General features: G+C 52.8%; 1 protein-coding gene across 1 annotated transcript; it reads left to right on the plus strand.

The window, feature by feature from the left end:
* The first annotated feature begins 1,029 nt into the window (after positions 1-1,029).
* Positions 1,030-12,074, plus strand: LOC105483424 (cytochrome c oxidase assembly factor COX19). Its single transcript, XM_011744316.3, has 3 exons — positions 1,030-1,184; positions 3,449-3,560; positions 7,351-12,074. The coding sequence occupies exons 1-3, from the start codon at positions 1,103-1,105 to the stop codon at positions 7,427-7,429; spliced, it is 273 nt and encodes a 90-aa protein (XP_011742618.1). The 5' UTR covers positions 1,030-1,102; the 3' UTR covers positions 7,430-12,074.
* The last annotated feature ends 1,654 nt before the right edge of the window (positions 12,075-13,728 follow it).

Raw genomic sequence — 13,728 nt, forward strand, 5'->3', positions numbered from 1 at the left:
AAAGAAATAGGGTTGCTGCTGATGTAATTAGTTAAGATGAAGTTACTGGGGTAGGCCCTAACCCAACATGACTGCTATCCTTATAAAAAGAGGAAATTTAGGTTGGGAATGGTGGCTCATGTCTGTAATCCCAGCATTTTGGGAGGCTGAGGCAGGAGGATTGCCTGAGCCCAGGAGTTAAGGACCAGCCTGGGCAACATAGGGAGACTCCATCTATACGAAAAATACAAAAATTAGTCTGGTGTGGTGGTGTGTGCCTGTGGTCCCAGCTACTCAGGAGGCTGGGGCGAGAGGATCGCTGAGCCCAGGAGGTGGAGGCTGCAGTGAGTCGTGATCGTGCCACTGCACTCCAGTCTGGGCAGTAGAGCAAGACCCTGTCTCAAATAAATAAATAAAAATAGGAAATTTGGACACGCACAGGACACCATGGGAACGTAGGGGCCAAGACCAGGTGGTGCTTCTGCAAGCCAAGGAACATCAGAGACTGGCGGCCCCCAGAAGCTGGGAGGCAGGCCTGGGACTGTCCCCAGGGCCCCCACCCTGCCCACTGCTTGGACTCCGGGCCCCAGGACTGAGAGCACATTCCTGTTGTTGAAGCTGCTCGGTGGTGGCACCTGGCTCCAGCAGTCGCAGGCAGCGAGTCCACATGCTCTCCTGTCCCTCCGGTGCCGCCTTCCTCCCCGGATGGGCCTGGTGATGAGGCCTCTGTGCAATGGGGAAATCGAGGCCCCGGCAGACACCTGGGATGCAGAGATGCCCGGCACCGCTATGTGTCCTTGGGCAATTCACTGAACCTTTCTGGGCTTTGGTTTCTCACCCATTCCAAAAGCTGATTCTGCTACCGACTGCTGCGAGGGTCCCAGGGGACGGGAGAGCCCGGGCAGCGCCCACCGGGGCTCAGGAGCTTCCTGAGTCCGAGGGGGCGGGGCCGGGCCTGGGCATGGGGCGGGGCCGGGCCTGGACAAGGGGTGGGCCGGGCCGGGGCAAAGGGCGGGGACGGGGACTGCACAACGTGCTCGGCGCTCTCGGGGTGCCTGCTCGGCGCTCCGCCGGCCGCCCTGCGTACGCTCGCAAGGCACTCGCAGACTTCGGCGTCGCCAAGATGTCGACCGCCATGAATTTCGGGACCAAGAGCTTCCAGCCGCGGCCCCCGGACAAGGGCAGCTTCCCACTGGATCACTTAGGTGAGCAGCGGAAGGTCGGTGGGCAGGGGTCTGGGATGGAGGGTCTGGGTCGCGGCCCAGCGCGGAGCCCCATGGGGTGCCGGCATCTGGCACGGTGCAGGCGGGGAAACTGAGGCACGCCACCCGCCCCTACGCCCCAGCCCCGGGTCACTGCTGCGTTGTGGACCCTGCATGTGGGAGCTGGCAGGACCGTGGCCGCCGTGACGAGGACAGCGACACCGACTCCTTGCGTCGGGTTCCGGGTCCCTGGCTCCGCCCTGACTCGGTGGGCTGTCTGTGCCCCGGGTTTGCAGAGCGGGACATTCGGCAGCCGCGAAGCCCGCAGCTGCAACCGGGGCTTAGACGGTGCCTGGCGTGTCTGCTGCAAAGCTCCAAAGTGCTGCTAATCTCTCAATGGTTCTGGCCGGATTCCGGTATGGGGTTAGCCGTTAAATTGCCTCCATGGACATGAAGGCTTTGAAAAAGGATCTGTGGGCCGGGCGCGGTGGCTCACGCCTGTGATCCTAGCCCTTTAGGAGGCCGAGGTGGGCGGATCACTTAAGATCAGGAGTTGGAAACCGAGCTGCCCAACATGGGGAAACCCCGTCTCTACTAAAAATATAAAAATTAGTCGGCTGTGATGTGGCTCTCCTGTAGTCCCAGCTACTCAGGAGGCCGAGGCAAGAGAATCGTTTGAACCGGGAGGCGGAGGTTGCAGTGAGCCGAGTTCGGGCCACTGCACTCCAGCCTGGGCGACAGAGTGAGACAACGTCTCAAAAAAAAAAAAAAAGAAAGAAAGAAAGAAAAGAAAAGAAAAACGATCTGTGAATCACTGTTTCTTTCCTAATATTTTATTGTGACATTTTCAAACACAGCAAAAATGAAAGACTTTTTACCCCGAACTCTCCTGGGACCATCACCTAGCTTGCACCTTAACCTTGTACTGGGCTGAAGGTTACCACGTTGTGGGTTTTTTCCAGTGTTGTTTTCAGCATGTTTCTGAAGGAAACAGGTTTGGGTTTGTTTGTTTTTGTTTTGAGACACGGTCTCACTCTGTTGCTTAGGCTGGAGTGCAGTGGTGCAATCATAGCTCACTGAAGCCTTGGCCTCCTTCCTTTCTGGGCTCGGGGGAGTCTCCTGTCTCAGCCTCTAGAGTGGCTGGGACTATAGGTGTACAGCACCACACCCAGCTAATTGTTTTATTTATTTATTTATTTATTTATTTATTTATTTTATTTATTTATTTTTTTTTTGAGACGGAGTCTCGCTCTGCCACCCAGGCTGGAGTGCAGTGGCTGGATCTCAGCTCACTGCAAGCTCCGCCTCCCGGGCTTACGCCATTCTCCTGCCTCAGCCTCCCGAATAGCTGGGACTACAGGCGCCCGCCACCTCGCCCAGCTAAGTTTTTTGTATTTTTTAGTAGAGACGGGGTTTCACTGTGTTAGCCAGGATGGTCTCGATCTCCTGACCTCGTGATCCGCCCGTCTCGGCCTCCCAAAGTGCTGGGATTACAGGCTTGAGCCACCGCGCCCGGCCTATTTATTTATTTTAGAGATGGGGTTTCCCCATGTTGTCCATGGCTGGATTATTTATTTATTTATTTTTGAAATGAAGTCTCACTCTGTCGCCCAGGCTGGAGTGCAGTGGCATGATCTCGACTCACTGCAACCTCTGCCTCCCGGGTTCAAGCGATTCTCCTGCCTCAGCCTCCTGAATAGCAGGGACTACAGACATCCGCCACCATGCCCAGCTAATTTTTGTATTTTTAGTAGAGATGGGGTTTCACCAAGTCGGCCAAGCTGGTCTTGAACTCCTGGCCTCAGGTGATCCACCCACCTCTGCCTCCCAAAGCACTAGGATTACAGGCGTGAGCCACTGCTCCCGGCCTGGATTATTTTTAAGAGACAAGGTCTAGATCTGCTGCCCAGGCTGGAGTGCAGTGCTGTGGTCATAGCTCACTGCAACCTTGAACTCCTTTGCTCAAACGATCCTCCTGCCTCAGCCTCCTGAGTAGCTGGAACCACAGACATGCGCCACACCTAGCTAACTTTTAAGGTTTTTTTTGGTAGAGATGGGGGGGGTCTCACTATGTTGCCCAGGCTGGTCTCAAACTCCTGGGGTCAGGCGATACTCTTAGAGTGCTGGGATTACAAGTGTGAGCCACCACGCCCAGCCTGAGGAAACAAGTTTTGAAAGGAAAAGTAGCGCAGCTCTTATTAAGGCCTTTGTGTGGTTGCATCATGTTTCACTTTGAAACGAACGTGCTGTTTTCTTTCTCATTCTAGGTGAATGTAAAAGCTTTAAAGATAAATTCATGAAGTGTCTTTATGACAATCATTTTGAAAATGCTTTGTGCAGAAATGAATCCAAAGAATATTTAGAATGCAGGATGGAGAGGTAAGTACAGCTAAGCGTTATGACTTCCATTTCCCACTACTCCAATTAAAACTTTTTTTTCCTGAAAGGCATCACGGTGTGTCTTTTTCAGGCCTGGGATTCAGCTAGTGTTTTTCAGGACTGTAGAATTGTTTGCCCTTGAAATGGAGGCTTATCAGATGAAATTGTACCAAAAGCTGTTTCCCAATCTTGGGAACCTCCTCTTGAGCGATAGCGTTATACATCATTGCATTCCCGAGAGCATTTTCTTTCCACATTTGGTTGCTACCGACCTGTCATTAAGGTTTCAAAATCGTGCATCATAAAAATGCTGACTGAGTCAAAATATTGAAGGTCGTGGGTATACAGTTTCTTTCTTTTGCATTCTCAGACGTTAAAAATATGCACTGGGTTGTTTTGCTCCACTTAGAGTTGTTTGGAATGTGACAGGGAGGACAATAGACTATTCAAGAAATGATGAAAGATGAATGGTTCTTCCTTTCGTAACCAGAACTCACCAAAGCTCACTTTTAAACAAAACAAACGCGTTTGTAGCTATGATCCCCACAGCTTTTACTTAAAATAAGAGCTGTCCTAATCCTTATGCAAAAAAAGCACGTAGCATGTAATTATATGATGGTGGTGGGAGCTTTTATTTTTGCTTTTCGAGGCCATGATTAGCTCAGTAAGCATTTCAGTCTTCAGACAGCTGTGTCTGTGCTGAAGACAGGTTGACAATTCACCATCTACTTTGAGTTCTTTTCATTTTCCTATAACAGACTCAGACATTTCCCTCAAGGCAAAAATCCGTTGTGCCTTTCAGGCCACACAGGTGTGTTCGGGGTTATTTGTGTGGACATTTGGGGCCGTAAGGATGATGGGCCTTCTCAGCGGTGTGGACTTCCAGTGAGGCCACATTCTGCCTTTGGGGCTGTTGCTCAGGCTCTTCCAAGGCTCACATTTGTCCAAGGACCACACTGAGTCTGTCCCTTACCATCTCTAATTGTTTATAAGTAGCACGCTGGCTGGAGCCACGTGTTTAAATTAGTCTGAAATTAATGCATCTTTAGAAAACTGGAACTGAGAATTTCTCCATGGTGCTGCCAAGCTTTAGAGACCATGTGAATTGGGCTCTGTTCATGTGAGGGTGTGAGCAGGTCTCCTGCCTCATGCTCAGCTTCCCCATGAGACTCCTGAGGACAGCGGGGAGGAAGGGAGCCAGGGCCAGTGCCTCAGGTGGCCTCGCGATTGGCCAGGCGATGTTTAGGCAAATGTGCAGGGCACGTGTTTCTGATTTCATTGTTTTTTTATTTTTATTTTTATTTTTTTTGAGGCAGAGTGTCAGTCGCCCAGGCTGGAGTGCAGTGGCACGATCTCAGCTCCCTGCAAGCTCCGCCTCCCAGGTTCATGCCATTCTCTTGCCTCAGCCTCCCGAGTAGCTGGGACTACAGGCGCCTGCCACCACGCCCGGCTAATTTTTTGTATTTTTAGTAGAGACGGGGTTTCACCGTGTTAGCCGGGATGGTCTCAATCTCCTGACCTCGTGATCCACCTGCCTCAGCCTCCCAAAGTGCTGGGATTACAGGCGTGAGCACCGCACCCGGCCTTTTTTTTTTCTTTTTTTTTTTTTTAAATCCTGCTCCTTCTGTAAGGTCAGTTATTTTGACTGTAGAATTTTGATTGGTTATTTGTTCATGAAAATCATCAAACATACAGAAGTTGAGGATAATCTGCCTCCTGTAACTGGCACCTGCCCTGTTTTTAGCCATTTCTTTTCTTCCTTTTTCCTTCTGTGCTAAAATCCCAGACGTGACTTTACTCCCACCTCTGTGTGTGTCTGTTTTAGAAAATGAACCACTATAGAGTTTTAAAAAGTTTACTTTAATAAACTTTAAAATAAACTTAAACTTTAAGTTTATTTAAAATAAACTTTAAAAAAGTTGTCTTGTGAGGACTTGGACCGTGTTAGCCTGATGTGAAAATATAGGTGTGTTTTAGATGACCACCGTGGTCTGAGATCTCAAGCCTCTGCAGTGATTTAGAAGTTCGCATCCTGTCCTGGGGATTAGGCACCGGGGGTAACACAGACACCCTGGTGGAGCAGCCTCACCCCCTGCCAGCAGCACAGAGTGCATGGGGGCCTCATGGGATGGTGGCTGGGCCTCCTGGCTGGGTTGTGGGGAGGGTAAAGGAGGCCATCCCTATAAAGCACACAGTAGGATCGGGGGGCATGTCACCATGTGTGTGTGAGTTCACATGGTTGTTACTATTGTCCTGAAGAGCGTGGGGCCCATAAAAAAGTCATGCTGAGTCATGAATTTCACATCGCTAAGATGGCTGCACTGTGATAAACAGCTGGGAATTACTTTGGCCGGATGTGGTGGCTGACGTCTGTAGCCCCAGCACTCTGGGAGGCCAAGCAGGAGAATCACTTGAGCTCAGGAGTTCAAGACCAGCCTGGGCAACATAGTGAAACCCTGTATCTACAAAAAATGTCTTAAAAAATTAGCTGGCTGGGTGCAGTGGCTCACGCCTGTAATTCCAACACTTTGGGAGACCGAGGTGGGCAGATCACTTGAGGTCAGGAGTTCAAGACCAGCCTAACCAAAATGGTGAGACCCCATCTCTACTAAAAATATAAAAATTAGCCAGGCGTGGTGGCAGGCGCCTGTAATCCCAGCCACTTGGGAGGCCGAGGCAGGGAGAATTGCCTGAACCTGGGAGGTGGAGGTTGTAGTGAGCCGAGATCATGCCGCTGTACTCCAGCCTAGGCAACAGAGTAGGACTCTGTCTCAAAAAAAAAAAAAAAAAAAATTAGCTGGCCGAGCACAGGGGCTCATGCCTATAATCCCAGCACTTTGGGAGGCCGAAGTGGATGATCACATGAGGTCAGGAGTTCGAGACCAGCCTGACCCATATGGTGAGACCCCATCTCTACTAAAACTACAAGAATTAGCCGGGCGTGGTGGTGTGCACCTGTAGTCTCAGCTACTCAGGAGGCCGAGGCACAAGAATCACTTGGACCTGGGAGGCGGAGGCTGCAGTGAGCCGAGATCGCATCACTGCCCTCCAGCCTGGGCAACAGAGCGAGACTGTCTCTGGGGGAAAAAAAAAAAAAAAAAAAAAAACTTAGCCGTGCGTGATGGCATACATCTGCAGTCTCAACTACCCAAGAGGCTGAGATGGGAGGATCACTTGAGCCCAGGAGTTCAAGGCTGCAGTGAACTTGAACCGCTGATTGCACCACTGCATCCCAGCCTGGGAGACAAAGTGAGACCGTGTCTCTAAAAAAAAAAAAAAGATCAGATAACTGTCGACCGCAGTCTCAGTTCCACCTGGGCGGATGGCAACCTAAGGTCTCCTCTGCCAGGGTGCCATGGAAGGTGGCGGGCAGAGGTTCCAGGGATTAGGGCGTGAACATCTTTAGGGGTCATTCTTTAGGGTTTATTCTGCCAATAAAGGCAAGTCTGGGAGGTCAGCGTGAAGCTGTTGTCCAGATACATATTTTACCAGAATGTGGGGAAGTGGTGTGTCCTAGGGGCAGCGGGCACAGCTGCCCCTCTTGGGTATCCCAGGAGGCCCCAGGCCTTAGGCCCTGGGATGTCTCTAAGTGGTCATGTCCTCATTGCCCTGTTGACTCTGCCCACTGGGGAAGGCGCCAGGCACGGGGGCTGAGGCCGAGACGCCTGTCTCCCAGGACGTAGATAGGGGCGGCAGGACCCCCGGTTTGTGGTGAGAAGCCAGGGCCTGCAAGGGCCCCTCTCGTCCTCCCTGCGCCTCCCGCCCTGACAGCTTTCTCTTTTTCTTTTAGAAAATTGATGCTACAAGAACCATTGGAGAAGCTGGGATTTGGAGACTTGATTGGTGGAAAATCAGAGGCAAAAAAATGAATTTTGATGAGAAGACCCCTAGGCCGTGTTCAGTGGTCTCTTGGGACGGAGGGCATCATCCTGCCTCTTAGGTCGGCGAAGGCCTGCGTGTAGTGTCCTTAGAAACGGGCTTCAAATAGAGGCTCCACCCCTGTGGGGGCGTCTCCTGGGTAGGGAAGTGGCGTCCTGTTTTCCCTTAGGAGGGTGTTTCTGCATTGAACCCCTGAGTGGGACGGCGTTCCCTGCAAGGCTGGGAGGGAGGGGAGCGTGGAGCAAGACCCTCGTCTTCGAGGCCGGGGCCCTCTTGTATGGGGCGGTTTTATGTTGCAGTCCTCTGATACCTTCGGAGTTCAAACAGGTAAATGTGCATAAATTTCAGTCCCTTCTGAACACAGATATCATCAGGAAATCACCATTCCCTAGCAGGATGTTTTCATGTTTGTATTCGTATATGCCAGTTCATTTCCTTAAAGAAAGAAAAAAAAAAAAAATGGAACACAGAGTAGGAAGTGAGAACCTTCTGGCTTTGGATGGATTTGACTTCTTGATTCTTTCTGGTTTTGCCTGAATACCAAGTAGCTTCATGATCAAAGGGTCATTTTCTGATTTGTATCAGACCATATTTATAAAGCTGGGTATTTAATTTCAATAACTCCTATATTTTAACAGAAAAAGAGAACCTGAGTCCATTTGCAGGCTCGCACCAGCTGTCTTCTGTGCCAGTGAGCTCTGCCTAAGATCCCTGGCACATGTTCGCAGCACGGCCTGGCCCCTGAGCAGAGTTCTCAGCCCGTCTGCGCCAGAGTTGCCTGTGGGTCACGGAAACCCAGCCCGGGTCCACCCAGTGCATCAGGCCAGCCGGGGCCCAAACCTGTGGATGGAACGCAGGTGCTTGCACATCTGCGGCCTCAGCCAGACCTGTCCCCTTCCCAGGCGTTGTTGGAAAGGGGCTGGCTCCTGTCTGGTCAGTGGAGGGCGGTGGCAGGAGATGGGGTGGGAGGATCCAGGTCACGTCCTCTCTGGTGACCCTGGCAGTGGCTGTCTCTAAGCCCTGGCAGGTGGGGCCACCAGCCTGGCCGACCTCGGGCTCCAGGAAACAGGCTGCCCTCACCCCTCCTGCCTGTGGGTGGCTGAGGCTTCTCAGCCCATCTCCAGTTCTCTGCAGCAAAGGCCCTCTGTTTCTGTCCTGCAGTGGTGGCCCTTTTGTGGTTAAACATATCCCCCCCTCCCCACAGAACTGAGTACTTGTTGCGAGTGGGCCCGCCCAACCCTGTGTCCCTGCACCCATGGGTTCTACGACTTGCTTCCGCTGCAGCTGTCACCATCCCGTGTCTGCTCTCTGTCAGGCCTCTAAGTGCTGCAGACATATTAACATATCACTGCTAGTTTGAAAAGTCTTATTTGTTATCAGAATATTTCGTGTAGGCACAGGGTTGCCCCAGCACTGTTTGTGGCAACCCCAGTGTCCTCACAGCATGCGGGAGCCGTGACGCAGCCACCGTGGAGTCCATGCTGACACGGTGCGGCCATGTGCCATGAGCTCACCGACGCAGTGCGGCTGTGTGGCGTGAGCTTACTGTGAAACGGAGACAGGGACATAGGAAACTACAAAGGAGAACCCCAGAAGGAGGAGCCGGAGCTGATGGGCGTGGCCAGCCGCGAGCCCCTTGGAGCACCCCTGGGAGTGGAGTTCTGGCTGTCATGGCAGAAGGTTTCACATGCTCAAAAAGTAAACGAACCAGGATATGAGGGGAACACAACAGGCCGTGCCCACAGAGCGCCTGGGCCCAGGCCGGGGCCTCTTCACACCGTACTCTGACCCACCATCGGGAGCGCTCGGCTGGGGCTGGGGCCTGCCTCTTCCCTTGAACCACACTCTGACTCGCTGATGGGTGCCCTGGGGCCAGAGCCTTCCTCTTCGTGCCGCACTCTGACTCGTCAGGAGTGTGGGGCAGACTATGGACCAAAGCTGGGAGAGACAGGAAAGATACTGCACTCTAGGGAGTGAATTTCTTTTTTCCGTGTACGATTCTGAAGCTATATTCTGAGATGGAAAAAACTAGAAGTACATTGTGGATGATAAAAGGCAGGTGTATTGAGCTCCTGCTTTTCTAACATACAAAGGTACCTGGATAGAGAAATAGAGTGATCGCTGTCACCTGCCCAGGGTATCCTCTGAGACCCCAGCGGATACCTGAAGCCGCGGATAGTCCTGAATCCTGTCCCATGTTTTTTCCTGTACGTACCTGTGATCAAGTCTGAGGTGTGACCGCAAAACTGACAGAACTTTCTGCTTCCTCTTCAAAATGTCACAGGTCGGAGCTGTGTTCTTACGGAAGATCTTAGCAACCTCGGCATATGGCTGTTTTAGGTCAGGAGTTTCCACCTTTTCCCTTAAAGGAAGCGCTTGGCAGCTTCTCTGGTATGTCTGAGTCGCCTGCATCACCACTCTTGTGCTTTGGGGCCATTATTAAGTAAAATAAAGGCTTCTTGGACCCAGGCGCCGCATCACCGTGACGGTAGGTCTGATCACCGAGATGGCTACTGAGTGCCTGGCAGGCAGGGTGGCGTGGACAGCCTGGAATGCTGGACAGAGGGAGGGTTCACGTCCCGGCAGGACAGCTGCTCAGAACAGCATGGAGTTGAAAACTCATGAATGGTTTATTTCTGGAATTTTCCACTTAGTATTTTTGGAGCGTGGCTGACCATGGGTAACTGAAACTGTGTGTAAAGGGGACTATTGTGAGGGGCTGTGCACAAATGCTTCCCAGCTCTGCCCTGAAGGCCTGAACGCAGCGCCCCCCACACTCAGGGTCTTGGCCCTGATACCATTCTCTAACCAAAGGAACCAGGGCCAGGCCAGAGAAGGTATTGGATAAGCCAGAGAGTGAAGAATTGCTGAGATGAAGGGGCTTATTGAAATAACACTGGGGGATAGGAAGGAGCACACGATGGCCAACCTGGGGCAATTTGAGCATGAAAATAAACAGGCCGGGCCCGGCAGCTCGTCTGCAATTCCAGCACGCTGCGAGGCCGAGGTGGGAGGATCACTTGAGGCCAGGAGTTCAGCATGAAAATAAACAGGCTGGGCGCAGTGGCTCACACCTGCAATCCCTGCACTGTAGGAGGCCAAGGTGGGAGGATCGCTTGAGGCCAGGAGTTCGAGACCAGCCTGGGCAACATGGTGAAACCTGTCTCTACAAAACATAAGAAAAATCAGCTGTGTGTGGTGTCACCCGCCTGTAGTCCCAGATACTCAGGAGGCTGAGGTGGGAGGATCACGTGAGCCAGAGGTTAAGTCTGCAGTGAGCCACGATTACACCACTGCTCTGCAGCCTGGGCGACAAAGCAGGACCTTGTCTCACAAAAAAAAAAAAAGAAAATTAATTATTGTAATGGGCTGTAGCTCACAGAATAAATTGGTATCCACTAGTCTATACAAAATAAGTAATTGGGTATCAATGAGGGGAGGGCCAGGTCTGTCTTATTAATTCTAATGTAGAAGGAATTTTGGGAACAGGAAATCGCTATTGCAGAAACCACAGTGGTGACGGATGCAGATTACAACCCTCAGTGGGCCAGGCGTGGTGGCTCACATCTATAATCCCAACACTGGGAGGCCAAGGCAGGCAGGTCACTTGAGGCCAGGAGTTCGAGACCAGCCTGGCCAACATGGAGAAACCCCGTCTCTACTAAAAATACAAAAATTAGCTGGGACTGGTAGCGCATGTCTGTAATCCCAGCTACTCGGGAGGCTGAGGTGGGAGAATCGCTTAAACCAGGAGGCGGAGGTTGCAGTGAGCCGAGATTGTGCCACCGCCCTCCAGCGTGGGCGACAACTGTCTCAAAAAAAAAAAGAACCCTCAGTTGACATGAAGCGAGTGGTGAGGTGTGGTGTGAAGCAGGTGTCTGCTGAATCTTGAGAAACCTTCCCTTGAGATGTGTACTCCCTCCAAGGAGACAGTGGTCACATCACAGCAGAGCAGCGGAAGCCCCCCTAACCCAGCAGTCACTGCCGGGAGCGAGCCACACAGGCAACAGCGACCTGGTGACGTCACTGAGAGCACGGTGTCACCTCTGTTTCTCTTGCCCAACTGCATGACCTGAATGTAATCCCGAGGAGACATCAGACAGAGACCCAGACCGAGGGGCCTTCTGCGAAGTGACTGCCAGCGCTCACCCAGTGTTATGTAAGATGTTATTTGGGGAACCGAGTATACACACCGTCCTATTTTTGGAACTTTTTGGAAGTCTGAAATTATTTTGAAATGAGAAAAAATATGCTTTGTATGAAACTGTAGTGGAATAGATTGAGTCGATTCTCATTTCGAAAATAACTTCAAAGAGTTTCCAATAGGGACGATGCCGGCATGAATGGTTTCAGCAGGTCACAGGCTGAGAAGCCCGAGTCCCAAAATAGCGCCCTTGTGTGGACAGCCGGACTCCTTACAAACGCGCAGTAGCTTCCCGACGCTGCCTCTGATTTTCTGGGTCTGGCTGCTGAATGCACTGTGCTTAAGAATCCAGACACCCTGTTGTTCCTGCCAGAGCTTCTCACAAGATATTTCGGGTAGTTCATCATCTGTCGTGTGCAGAATGCATTTTACTTCTCATACACGCTTGTCATGATAAGCTGGCCACATTATTAAAAGGCTCCCAAAGACAATTTCCAGAACGTTTTCCAAGCGTTCCCCTTGGGATGAGGTAAACCAGAGGCGGCGTGGTCCCAGGCCCGCCCCGGTGTTGCTTCCCAGGAGGGGAGGTCTGACCTGGAGGCCTGGAGCCCCCCAGGGTCGGGTCTGCAGCCCCAGAGCTGATGTGGGGGGTCTCGTGTGCACAGGCCTTGTACCGGAATTCAGCGCTGGCCCTGTTCCACCCAGGCCTCAGGAGCAAGGCAAACCGCCTTCTTCCTGAAGCTTCCTGTGTCGGTTCCTCTGGCCACACTAATAGATTACTGTAAGCCCAGTGGCTTAAAGCACCGCAAGCATTACTATTCCAGAGCAGAGTCTACAAGGGGCCCAAGCCAGACAGGATGGCCCACGCCTGTCATCCCGGCAGTTTGGGAGGCCAAGGTGGGAGGATCGCCTGAGGCCAGCCCTGGCAACGTAGTGAAACTCTGTCTCTACCAAAAAAAAATTGTTTTTAAATTACCCTGGTGTGGTGGTATGCACCTGTAGTCCCAGCTACTGGGGAGGCTGAGGCAGGAGGATTGCTTGAGCCTGGGAGATAGAGGCTGCCGTGCACTATGATGGCACCACTGCACTTAAGCCTGGGAGGCAGAGCAATACCCTCTCTCAAATTATAAATAGCTCAACAGAGGCTGGGCGCAGTGGCTCACGCCTGTAATCCCAGCACTTTGGGAGGCTGAGGCAGGCAGATCATGAGGTCAGGAGATCAAGACCAGCCTGGCCAATATGGTGAAACCCCGTCTCTATTAAAAATACAAACAGCCAAGTGTGTTGGTGGATGCCTGTAGTCCCAGCTACTCGGGAGGCTGAGGCAGGAGAATCGCTTGAACCCAGGAGGCGGAGGTTGCAGTGAGCCGAGGTTGTGCCACTGCACTCCAGCCTGGGCAACAAAACAAGACTCCGTCTCAAAAAAAAAAGCCCAACAGCGATGTGTCCCCTTGGGAGGCTCTGGTGTTGAAGCACCTCAGTCAGGGCTGGGACTTGGTCCAGCCTCAAGTCGGCAGCGTGGCCCCTTCCGATCCCTCCGACCCCTGCCTGTGTGCTCCTGTCTCTCCAGCTGTGACCTCCTGCCTCCCTGTCAGGACCCTTGGAACTGCACGGGGTCCTGCTAATCCCGGACCATCCCCATCTCGGTCCCAAACAACCCGATTTGCCATGTAAGCACCATGTTCACAGGTCCCAGGGACCGGGATGCAGACATCTTCAGGGACATTGTTCTGCCCCCACACCTAGTTGTGAGGCATGTGGGTGGCTCAGGCTTGGCCTGGGGCAGCAGCAGGTCCCTCTGGTGGGAGGGGCCCGAGGCCCCCCCCCCCGGCTCTGGACAGCCGTGCACCTCGACAGGTGTCCGCGCTCAGAGGGGAGGCTGGCGGCCTACTCGTCCACTCTGAAGAGCAGGGGAGCTGGGGTCATGACTGGGGGCACCGGGGTTAGTCTGTGGGGCTGCCCGCCAGACAGGGCCGGACAGCGCCCACCCCCCCTTAGCCTGCAGGGGCTGTGTGACCTTCGAGGAAGCAGAAGCGCTGTGGTGGGGGTGGCCCCTGATGGACGGACAGCAGCAGCACCACGGCACCCTTGAGGGTCATCTGCAGAGGGAGAGCCAGGTGCATAGCTGTCAGCTGGGGCAGGGAC

This window comes from Macaca nemestrina, chromosome 4 (assembly GCF_043159975.1).
Source record: "Macaca nemestrina isolate mMacNem1 chromosome 4, mMacNem.hap1, whole genome shotgun sequence".
NCBI lineage: Eukaryota > Metazoa > Chordata > Mammalia > Primates > Cercopithecidae > Macaca > Macaca nemestrina.

Excerpts from the sequence above, each read along its gene's own strand:
- LOC105483424 (XM_011744316.3), top strand. The coding sequence starts at position 1,103 with ATGTCGACCGCCATGAATTTCGGGACCAAGAGCTTCCAGCCGCGGCCC. Across the intron at positions 1,185-3,448 it reads CTTCCCACTGGATCACTTAG|GTGAATGTAAAAGCTTTAAA; the intron begins GTGAGCAGCGGA and ends TTCTCATTCTAG. Across the intron at positions 3,561-7,350 it reads TTAGAATGCAGGATGGAGAG|AAAATTGATGCTACAAGAAC; the intron begins GTAAGTACAGCT and ends TTTTTCTTTTAG.